Below are 12405 nucleotides of genomic sequence, written 5' to 3' on the forward strand. Positions count from 1 at the left end.
TTAAAAATCTCAGTTTTATGTCTTGAGGACCACATTAGTTTTTAATTCAGAAGTCTTTTTTCCCATGAATTGGATCGCTGCTTGCTCTCTCTCTTTCTCTCTCTCTGGCCGTGAGCTTTAAATAAAGACTTGATCAGATCATACGATGAGGTCAGTGGTGAGGTGGGGGGGTCTTTTCTATTGATCTGCTGTCTGTTAGACTTGTTCTGCCGTCTAAACATTATTGATTACACTGTCCTCAAGCACCAGCCCTCTGTTCAATTTTCATTTTAAAGCTATTTGTTCCTCTTTAGAAAGGCTTTAGTCCACTTGTAAGTCAATACAGATGAAAGAAAAGATAGTAACACATTGTTTCACATCACACTGTGTGTGTGTGTGTGTCTTTGTGATTGTTTTTTCTATGTCTGAACTTCAAAGAAAGTGAATTCAGTTTATAGATAGAATAAACCTATTATGCATTTTATTACAAATAAAAAAGAATTTGTATATATATTTGTATATATAAATATATACACACACACACACACATACACATATATATATATAATGCATGGCTAGCCGTGGATTATACCTTACATATATGTATATATGCATTAAAATTATATGTATCTGTATGGTCCTGGATGTTTACAAATTCACAGAGGTGGACACTACTTGAGTATTTTAGTTATATTTTCCAAGCATTTGTGCTTAATCAGAGTGTTTGTCTTGGGAAAATGTTTACTTTACTAAAAAATGTTCACTACATTCTAAAGCATAGAATCATACTATTCCTTTTATATTGCATATTAAAATTTATTTAATACCTAATTACATAACATTGTGTACTTTTACTTTTCTTGAGTAAAAGTACGAATGTACTTTTATGTAGAAAGTAAAAATACTTAAGTAGTGTCCGCCTCTGCAAATTCATTAATTTTTAATTCAGAATTTACCACAACAATAACATAATTGAAACGGGGTCGTGTTTAGCCATTTACGCGGTGGGATCCAATATTAATTTATCAAATAAATTGATACGAATCATTATCCATAATCCATTAATTATCCAATAATTACATCTTACCATAAGTTACTTGCCAAGCACCATGTGTGTCTATCCGATTGGTAAATTTAACACAGTAACGTAACACTAAATAGTATGGAATTCGCGGTACTTGGAGAAAATGTGCTTTAGTCCTATGCATCTGATTGGCCATCATACTAAGTGTGTTCGACTTCATGCGGCGCCGCAAGAACGGACAAGCACATGACGTGGAGGTACCGCGAGAGCAATGGAAGAAATCATACGGATAAGTCTAACTTCGAATCGCTCTCGCGGTACTTTGATGTCATCCGTGTGTCACTTCATGCATGAATGAAGAATGAAGTTGAACAAGCTTACTGTGTGTTGTATAAGCTCTCGGATTGGTCAAACTGCTAAAGAAGGACCGCCCGCTATAGTTGAAAGCGATGATTGGTCAATCTGTTCGAATAGGACCGCCTCTCTACAGTCTCTCGCTGTCACGTAATCAAAATGTTTATGATACTAAAGTTTGTTTTTAATACAAAAATGATTCTTAAATGATGTTATTATATGTCATTATATATTTTAAAATTTAAATGTCGATGAATAATAAGCAGCAGAGAAGCGTTATGAAACCCGGTATGAGCAGCTTGTGTAACACGTTCACATACCAAACAGTCCTTCATCGGTTTTGTAACGTAGGTTGCTGCTGCTGCTTTGTGTCGTTTCGCACCTGTTGGGAGTTTTTATTTATGATGACGTGTTCCAGTTTTTACAAATAATAAATAAGTCGTGTATGATTACTACGTTGAAAAGTGACAGCTCAAGTGATAGTGATGTCTGTAGTCGGAGATATGAAAGTCATTGATCAGGTCCGAGAGTTGGTAAGAGAGCTGATACTGGGTCGTGAAGATCCGGACGGGTTTTTCTGTCTCTGTTTGTCATTGCTGGGGGACACAGACACCCGTACACTGTTTCTGGACCTGATCAAACCTCTTTTACCTGCACATGAACATCTCCACAGTCAACTGACTGTCATGTTTCTGGACTATTTCTCAAAGGTAATGTAGTTTATGGTGGTATGTCAGACTCAGACATCTTAACTGTATTGCTTACAGTTTGCTCATAGATTTTACATTATAGTATTAACTTAATCTTACTTGTTTTCCCTGTAATTGCTTAAGTGAAAGAAAAATATCATGCAGGAGACAATTGTTAAAATGCATTAAGATTATAAAGCTGTAAAATGAATGTAGATGTAACTAAAATAATCTATATTTGTGTACATTTTTATGAGAAAGTCAAAGTGGATACTGAAAGCATCAATACGATCGATTTCTTGTGAAACTCTTAATGGGGACATTTGTAGGGCTGCATTTTTTTTAATCGTTTGTAGAATAAAAGTTTTTGTTTACATCATAAATGTGTGTGATAATAGTCATGTATATAAATACACACACACGCCTGCATGTATAATTAAGACATATTATATATTAAGTATTCATATTTATAAATAATATAAATTATATATAAATATAAAAATGTAAATAAATATTTCTTATAAAAATGAAAAAATAATTATATATAATGCATGTATGTGTATTTATATATACATAATTATTATACACAATATACATGATGTAATTTATTCTGTTATACAGCCCTACATTTGTGATATTTCTGGGTCTTTTCTCAAATATCTGGGACCCAGGAGACTTGAGCAAAAGTTTGCAATTGCTCTTTTTTTCTCATTGATATTCAAGAACAGGGATCCCACGGGTCATTGGATTTCTGGAATATCATGGTATTTTAAAATGTCTTTTCCAGACAAAGCTCTGTGATTCAGATTAAGTTCAGTTTTTTTGTCATTTGAGCTTCTGATTTTTGGGCGTTTCATGTTGTAAAGGATTAGTTTGTTGCTGTTGCAGGATGAAGAAGATGAATTGGAGTTGGCACTAACACTTTCTCTTCATGAAAGCAAACAAGAGATGCAGACCTCAGATCATCATCCTCGTGTGACTTTCAAAAATGAACCGGAGAAACAGCTGATCTCAAAATGTACCATAGACACTGCACCACATAAAACCACGTCTACTATAAAGGAGAAAAATCCCAAACGACATTTGGGTGAGAACAACGACAACAGCATTCAAGTCAAAAACGCTGACCAATCAAGGTCACAGAGGCGCCGTCAACGTAAAAAGCAGAATTTGTTGAAGAACCCATCAGGCCCACGGCCGGTTCTACTGTGGCTTAGACGGGACCTCCGTATGCGGGATAACCCTGCTCTGATTGGTTGCCTGGAGCTTGGAGCACCAATCATACCTGTGTACCTGTGGAATGAGGTGGAGGAAGAGGGTCCGGGGGTCACCGTCGCAGCTGGTGGAGCATCAAAATACTGGCTGCATCATGCGCTCGTGAGTCTTAACGTCTCTCTTGAGCAGCGTGGGAGCCATCTGGTGACCCGTAAGGCAGAGGCGTCATGTTTGGTGACGCTGCAGGGGTTGATAGCAGAGACAGGGGCAGGATCAGTTGTGGCAACTGCCCTGTATGAGCCGTGGCTGAAGGAACGAGATGACAACGTGTGGGAGACACTGGAAAAACAAGGAATTAAGTGCCACGTCTACCACTCCTACTGTCTAAGAGACCCATACACGGTCACCACGCGGGGTGTTGGACTAAGAGGTGGGTACAGTGATCCTGTATAGTTCAGTGGTATGCATTGTGTTAGCAGTGAAAAATGTTATGGGTTCCAACCCAGGAAACACACATACTGATGTTTACATACAAAAAATTGATTTATTGTAATGCACCGTAAGGATAAAGTGATTTTTGTAATGTAAATGAATGGTGTGTGAAGGAATGGTTAGAGTTTATTTATGTATCAGGTTGTTAAATCACAAACACAATTGTACTTTACAAAGCCATTAGGGATGCACAGAATAAAATAAAATGCATTTGCAATAGCTTTTTTAAATAATGCAGATTCATGCATTTGATGTGTGATATGATAATGCATACGTTTTTAAAATAATTAAAACCAGTGCACATCATAGGACATGCAAACACTCGTGCACTCACAGGCAATAACATTCATGTACCACCAGTCTAACTGCTATCTACATTGTCCTAAACCATTCACTATACATAACATTTAAATAATAAAAACATTCAGTTATTGCAAACCAGTATTTTAATTTCTGTAAAGCCGTAAATGGCATTTTCTATTTTTAAAGCTGAAAGCGAGGCTCATATTTTTTTTATCAAGTATTATATTCATAATTCTCTTCGAAAATGATTTGCAATCAACATTAGGCCACATGTTCTTTTGATAGAGCTTAACATAACATCAAACCTTCTCTTTACTTTGTAAATGTTTTAAAAGAGTGGACTTTATTCATTTGCAGGTATTGGTTCTGTTTCCCACTTCATGAGCTGCTGTCAGCAGAATCCTGTCAGTTCACCGAGTACTCCGCTGGATTCCCCTGGCACTCTGCCTGTTCCCTCATCATGGCCTCAGGGATGCCCACTCGTAGACCTGGGGCTGGCACGTATGCCCCGCAGAAAAGATGGCACTGAGGTAAGATGTCCAATCCACCACTAATAAAATGCAAAAATACTGATTTATATTACAGATATGGATTACCAAGAAAAGTGTCTGATGTCTATATTATCTATCTTTTTATCTTATTATTATATTATCATCTTATCTGTTGTGGCTCATCCACAGTATGTACTATATGTAAAAAACAAGATTAAAGTGAATAGGGACTGAGGCTGCCAGTATCTGACATTCAGCCTAATGTCTCATTTTGTATGCCAAAAAAGTAAGAAATTAATGTACGTTTGTAAAAAGTGTCAATTTAATTTTTTTTATAAAGGGGTCCCTTTATAGTAATGGTGCGTTTGCAAGAGACGCGAATAATGCATGAAGTGCAAGTGATTTAAGTTTTAAGTCAATGCAAAGGCGCGATAGACATCCTGTGGCGCAATTCGGGCAAATGAGGCAACAGAAATTATGCGTTTTGTTCGAATTAAGCGTTTTGGGCTTTAATGAATCACGCAAATTGGAAAATCTAAACTTTGCCGGATATTCACGCTGCGTTAACCAATCAGGAGCTTGCTATAGTAGTGCCGTGATTACGACGTTGCGAGCAAAGGCAGAAATACGAAACGACAATTGAGGACAAAATCATTGTCGCTGTATGTGGACACCCGAAACTGTACGACACATCTTTGTACTTTTATAGAAACAGTAATAAAAAGGATCTTGCGTGGAAGAAAGTGAGCGAGGAGGTCGGACAATCTGGTAAGTTGAAAAAAACGCTCTTTACTTAATTTGATTTATATGTATACATATTAGACCACAAGCTAGCTAAAGGTGGCAAATTAAGCATATTCGCGTATGAATTTCATGTGCGCATGAAGCGAGTTAACTCAAAATGTTCAAGCGCCCAACTATGCACGAATAGTGTAATTTATTTGTCTGGTGTGAACGCACAGTTACTCTCTATGTTGGCATTTATATATTGTGGTACTGACAGATCGACTGGGCTGTGAACATTCGGAGCTCATGGGACTTCAGTGAGGAAGGGGCACATGCTTGTCTTGAGGCTTTCCTACGAGATGGTGAGAGATACGTTTCCAGCAGGGCACGCACTTTAATGTAGTTACATCACAAACCGATTTACTATTTTCATATGATGTCTTTGTAGGTGTGTACCGGTATGAGAAGGACTCAAGTCGAGCAGATTCCCCAAACACCAGCTCTCTGTCTCCCTATCTGCACTTCGGGCAGCTGAGTGCACGCTGGGTGTTATGGGATGCCCGTGGGGCTCGCTGCCGACCTCCGAAATTCCAGCGCAAACTAGCCTGGAGGGATCTGGCGTACTGGCAGCTTTGTCTTTTTCCAGACCTGCCCTGGGAGTCGGTCAGACCACCATACAGGGCAAGATTCACATTTATTCACGTGTGTGTGTGTGTGTGTGTTTCTCAAGTTAGAGCTAAATCTGAGCACTTTCGATCAGAGCAACCATCAAGAAACTGTATAAAAATGTTGAAGCATTGTGATGAAATTGTATTTATTACACGTGTATAATGTTTATTTATGTGCAGGCTCTCCGCTGGAGTTCAGATCGCACTCATCTGAAAGCATGGCAACGTGGGGGCACAGGATACCCGCTGGTAGATGCAGCGATGAGACAACTGTGGCAAACCGGCTGGATGAACAACTACATGAGACACGTGGTGGCCTCCTTCCTCATTGCCTATCTGCATTTACCTTGGCAGGAAGGATATCGCTGGTTTCAGGTAAGGGCTATTTAGTGCTGAATATATCCAAAACCTTTTTACTTCCAGTTTAATAATGCTTAGAGAAAATTTTGTTTTATTTAAGTTGTGAAGAATTCCCTGAGACCTAGCAGAAATGATCTTGAGGATTAACACAACATTGCTCAAGGCTCTCTCTCTCTGTATAGGATACGCTGGTAGATGCTGATGTGGCCATAGATGCAATGATGTGGCAAAATGGAGGAATGTGTGGTCTGGATCACTGGAATTTCGTCATGCATCCTGTTGATGCAGCGCTGACCTGCGACCCCTATGGGAATTATGTGCGGCAGTGGTGTCCTGAACTAAAGGATCTTCCTGATGACCTCATCCATAAACCCTGGAAATGTCCAGCCTCAATGCTGCGAAGAGCAGGTGTGATTGATGTTACTTGAAATAAAATGTACTTTAGTCAACATCACTACAAACTTTAAGGGGCAGGGCTTATCCTAGTCCCAGACTAAAATGCATGTTTGAGATGCCTTCATTTAAAAGCATCTTGTACTGACATATCTTAAAATTTGCTTCCTTTATTCGCTTCTAATCTCTTCCCTACTCTGTATCCAGGTGTGATCTTAGGGGAAAATTACCCAGAACGGACTGTTGTTGATCTTGAGGAGCGACGTGCACAGTCTCTTCAGGATGTCACGTCTGTGAGAAGGTGTTTTAAAGAGTTTGTAGACCAGCGCTCAGGCTGTGATCTGGTCCCTCTGCCTCCCAGACTCGTGCATGAAGCTTTAGATGGTCGAGAGGACGTTATGATTTGTGAAGGGTCGGGGTTCCTCCTTCCAGTAATCACACGCATGGAGTTCAAACATCAGTTTGATGGTCCAGACGGTCAAAGCAACCCGCACAGTGCCGTGTTAAAGGGTTACGTCAGCCGTAAGCGTGATGAAACCATCGCTTTTTTGAATGAGCGAGACTTCACGGCCAGTGTGATGAGTGAGAATGCACAGCGTAGAGAGAGGTTAGAGAGAGACTGTCGTCTTCTGGAGGGTCTGCCTCCCCCCACAGCATCACGAGGACGGGCCAGGCGGACCTCAACCAGAGACACTTACAGCAAAGTGCCTGGAGGTGTCGCCATTCCCCACAAATAACAGATTAACTGTAAACCTTTCCACTCTTTTAAAATGATTGTTTACACATTTGTTAGAGGAATATTTATTGAAACTTTATTTACTTTTGTTGGTTATTATTCTACAAAGAATCTGTTTAGGTTTTTTTACTCATGCCTAAGCTAGTATTGCTTGTATCTCAGGTAGGGGTGTCACAATATACCAGTATTGACAATACCATAACATAAACACCAAATGTTTTCAGATATCACGGAAATACCACACATGTCAATATCGTAAAAAAATCAGCAATCATTGACATTTTTACCTTAAGAGCCAGAGTGGTGTTTTTCTGCCTCCCTACTCTTTTTTTTTTAAGTATAATTTATTGTCCTAAAATAAATAAAACAAACAATACTTTAGCTAAATTTAATTAAAAGCATTGTTAATTTATTTAATCAATATATATTGTGATAATATTGTTTTCCGTGAGCTCTTGGCAACGGGAATCGTGTAGTGAAAGTTTGATACTGTGACAGGCTTAATCTCAGGGTTGGGTTTACAATTTACATTTTTTTATCTAGCCTTCGCTTTTATTCAAACTTAGAAATGTAACATTTAGTCAATGAGCTAAAATCAAGTGCATTTTACAAAGTCATGTTTACAAGTACGACTACACTGCAAAAAATTATTTTCAATTGTTTTCAGTAAAAATATCTAAAAATTCTTAAAACGATCCAAGAAAATAGGTCTGGTTTTTGGACCAAAGGTGTCAAATTTGATTGATTTTGTGCATGAAACAAGCAAAAGGGTCTGCCAATGGGGTAAGCAAATGTTTTTTTTTTAATTTTTCTTGAATTTAGTGTTTAAGAAAAGTGTTCAAGATTTTTTGCTTACCGCAATGGCAGATTTTTTGCTTGTTTTATGCACAAAATCACCTTAAATTTGATATTTTTGGTCTGAAACCTGGACTTGTTTTCTTGGATCGTTTTGCTCATCAAGAAAAAGAACCTTAATTTAAGAATTTTTAGATATTTTTACTGAAAACAAGACAAAAATACTAAGATTTTTTTTCTTGAAAATTATTTTTTTTTGCAGTATAGAGGTTGTAGCTAGGTGGAAAATATGTTGTGTTTACATATTAAAGGCTATGTTTACAATAAAGCATACATTTACTTTAGTGAAAGCTTTAACATACTGTAAACAACAATGGTTTGACATAGTTTTCCTTATAATTTGTGATAGAGACACAAATGATACCTCAAATCACATGTACTGTTTAGAAGTGTGCTATTACTTTATAAGCTATCTGATATTTGGCTGGTTGCAATAAATTGATCTCAGACTTGCATTGAAAGAGACTCAGGTCATGTCTAATGCTTAGATCTCTATCTGAGAGATCAAAAAGTATAATTTGTATATAATCAATTTGCATGATCAGATTGTGACATGCAGCTGTAACCAACCCCTTTTTATGTCATTTAACTTTCTTGATGTTTTTATATCAGAACAGATACAGCAGAGGTATTCAACCTTTTTTAGACCGAGGACCCCTTAATGTACAGAGAGGAGGAGGAAGGACCCCCAGTACATTATCAAATTAAGACTGGATTTACATACTTTATCATGGTTACGTTACAAATATATTAATATATATTTTATTACATACATATTATAAATATATATTTTTGTATCAACACATACAACATACTACAAAACATTTTAAATTCACTGAATAGATATTAACAGGGAAACCTTAATTTCATTCATTTTATATGGGAGCGTTCATTTCAATCAAGCTTTTTATAATTTTTATAAGACGATTATTAAACTGGTGCTGTCCCGTGAGTGGGACACCCAAGTTTACTTCATTATTTTTAATGTAAATGTTAATCTATCACAACCATCTATATATTGTTGGAAAGGTCTAAGAATGTCGTTTTCATATTTCAAAACCTTTTAGCAGTAATAATAATGCAGTAACTGTAATTTATTCATTTGTGACAAGAGTATGGAACAACCCTCAGTTTTTTGCTAATTTTATATATTAAAAATAATACTGCATTGCATTTTTTATTTATTACAAATAAATGTAAACTGCTATAAAAAATTATATTTTCACCTCCAGACACTTCCGGAAAAAAAAAAACGTTAAAGTGTCTTATTTAAAACAAGACCAAAATTAGGCTTCTAGACAAAAAAAATGTTATATTAATTTGAAGGTGTATTACATTTTCACCACCACCCCACTCAAAAAGGGCTGCACCAGTTAAAGGGCTAATGCATTTATTGCTTAATGCATAATTTCATTTTTCTAAAATAATTATTTTAAATTCAAAAAATATTTGGAGGACCCCTCAGTCACCACAAACCCCCCGTTGAAGATTCATTCAGTAGAGCCAAAGACAAAAAGCACGATTCACAGCTCTTACCAATCTAGTGACTGAAAACCTGATCTTTGTACAAGACAATATTTTAGTTAATAAAAGAAAGCAATACAGCAAACACAAATTTTAAACAGTTGTTTATTGTTGTTAATAGCTTTAGCAGTCTGAGTCCAACACAGAAACAGCGCATTTTACCATGTCATCCACTCATGTCATCCGCTCAACAATAAGGATTTTTCAGGACAGTAGTGCAGATTTTTACTTAACCTGACAACATGTTCATTAAACATTAGGCTTTCTTTACAAAAAAGCTACAGTACAGCAATCAGTGAAACTGTTCACCTGCTTAAACAATGACAGTGTTCAAAATAATACTGATTGGTTTAAAATGTTCTCAGATTATTCTTGTTATTTTGTTTAGTCCTTGTCTATGTTAAAAGCTAGATAATGTTTGATGTAGTGAAATGGACCGAGTGACAATTTTATTAACTGGAATCTCTCTCGCGTTAGCCCCGGACTTTACACTTCCTTACTGTTGAGCCCTGACTCAAAACAACACCGACAGACCCTTCAGTCAACCGGATACTGAGTATTATATTTTCCGTCATTTTATTTTTAGCTTATTTCACGCAATGGCAAGCTTTCACCAGAACAGTGTAACATCTATAAAGGAGATGAAACTGTTATACTGACTGTGTATGTTGGTGTATCTCCAGATCTCTGCAGCAACATATTGAATATAACAGATTCGACCCAGTCAGATTACTTGTTGCATTGCGTTGTGTCCATGTGGTCCCCTTCATTCACTGATTGTGGGTTGATGTGGATACGTGTTTCAGATAAGAATATCTAAATTAAATCAACTACAAACAGAAATGTACTGGATATATTGGATAAGGAAATGCACACGTGAATTCACACATGCCGATGGCGGGACCTAGTCCTCTATAGATTTGATGTATCTCTCATAAGCAGCTTCATCCATTAGTGCATCCAATTCCTCCGGTACTGATACGCTCATCTTCATCAGCCAACCTTCAAACAAACACACAATATAATGTATATACATACTATCGCATTTCAAAACAGTTATTTACTTTAATGTAGTATAAACAATTGTATGGTACTTTTGGATCTTTCATAGTTTGGGCACGCTGCTAAACATGTTTTTGTGACAAATCTAGTGAAAACATTGTAAGGTAAAACCCTTCAAGCGGGAGTAAAGACAGGTTTAGAGAAACGCAACACTGGTCTTACCATCTTTATAGCAGGACTTGTTCACCAGTCCCGGGTTGTCTGCTAGGGCATCATTCACCTGGGTCACCTCACCCGTCAGAGGAGAATATAACTCACTCGCTGCTTTAACACTCTCCAAAGCACCAAATTCATCTGCACACACAAATGAAATAATGTGTTTTGAAAGGGGACATTAACACTTTTTAGATGCAAATAAATCTTTGTTGTCCCCAGAGTACGTATGTGAAGTTTTAGCTCAAATAGATAATTTATTATAACATATTAGAGTGTCCACTTTGTAGGTTTGAGCAAAAATGTGCTGTTTTTGGGTGTGTCCTTTAAAATGCAAATGAGCTGATCTCTGCATTAAATGGCAGTGCAGTTGGATAGTGCAGATAAAGAGGCAGATGTTAATTAGCTATTTTAATTAGCTATTTTTTCACATGCTTGCAGAGAATGGTTTACCAAAACTAAGTTACTGGGTTGTTCTTTATCACATTTTCTAGGTTAATAGAAGCACATGGACCAAATTATAGCACTTAAACATGGAAAGTCACATTTTTATGATATGTCCCATTAATGTTAATGCAACAATTCACTTAGCTTTTGTATTACCATAAACTTTTACACTAGTAGATTAACAGAAGATAGTAATGGTTTACCTGATTGTGAGAGCTGTGTGCCTATTTCAGGTAGCCCGCAGTACACTACGTCCCCCAGCGCCTCCTGAAAGCATCACAATCACAGTAAGTATGCATACTTTACAACCTTACACCCTACAAAAACATACACCTAAAACTTACCTGAGCAAAATTACTGATGCCCACTGTCGCCACGCCACTGTCCACGCGAACCCACTCGTGTTTATCTGTGAACTTCAGCGCTGTAACGCGAGACACACAAAGTTCATCATAAACAATCATAATGCATGTAAACGTGATTGTAGTCAACAGGTATAAAACACTTTTTCGTATACATAAATGTGCATTTTAACCCAGAATCTGTCAATTACCAGATTTAGATGCATTGAAAAGTTCAAGGTGTAAATATTAAGTTTGATGGAAAACTTTCATCGTGGCAGCTGTTAACATTGGTAAGTGTTAATACCTGCACAGAGTGAGGTGTTGGTGCTGAGGGATCTGTTAAAACATCTCCTCTCCAACAGTGTAGCAGAGATCACAGCGTTTCTGTGCGAAAGTCGAGACAGAGTCGAGCTCAAACTAACAGCAACACACCGCACTACACTGCACATCGCCATCATTCCGCTGACGCGTGTATTAATCGACGACGGCGCACTTCGATGATGTCATAACTCCCAAAGAATGCCGCGTGCGTGTCATATTTATATAAATGTACAATTTTTAAAGAAAGAAAAAAAATGCTCAGAATGATA

General features: G+C 37.3%; 2 protein-coding genes across 2 annotated transcripts; one reads left to right on the forward strand and one right to left on the reverse strand.

The window, feature by feature from the left end:
* The first annotated feature begins 1468 nt into the window (after positions 1 to 1468).
* On the forward strand, positions 1469 to 8891 carry LOC129418771 (deoxyribodipyrimidine photo-lyase). The gene is made up of 8 exons (XM_073853884.1): positions 1469 to 2067; positions 2935 to 3691; positions 4414 to 4586; positions 5551 to 5635; positions 5722 to 5954; positions 6122 to 6316; positions 6484 to 6709; positions 6902 to 8891. Exons 1-8 carry the CDS (start codon positions 1843 to 1845, stop codon positions 7429 to 7431), a joined length of 2424 nt encoding a protein of 807 aa, XP_073709985.1. The 5' UTR covers positions 1469 to 1842; the 3' UTR covers positions 7432 to 8891.
* Positions 8892 to 10031: 1140 nt separating this feature from the next.
* gcsha (glycine cleavage system protein H (aminomethyl carrier), a) lies at positions 10032 to 12323 on the reverse strand. The gene is made up of 5 exons (XM_055173649.2): positions 12120 to 12323; positions 11816 to 11895; positions 11675 to 11738; positions 11034 to 11165; positions 10032 to 10811 (listed from the first exon to the last, which is right to left on the reverse strand). Exons 1-5 carry the CDS (start codon positions 12271 to 12273, stop codon positions 10714 to 10716), a joined length of 528 nt encoding a protein of 175 aa, XP_055029624.2. The 5' UTR covers positions 12274 to 12323; the 3' UTR covers positions 10032 to 10713.
* Between the last annotated feature and the right edge of the window lie 82 nt (positions 12324 to 12405).

Source organism: Misgurnus anguillicaudatus, chromosome 15, assembly GCF_027580225.2.
Source record: "Misgurnus anguillicaudatus chromosome 15, ASM2758022v2, whole genome shotgun sequence".
Taxonomy (NCBI): domain Eukaryota; kingdom Metazoa; phylum Chordata; class Actinopteri; order Cypriniformes; family Cobitidae; genus Misgurnus; species Misgurnus anguillicaudatus.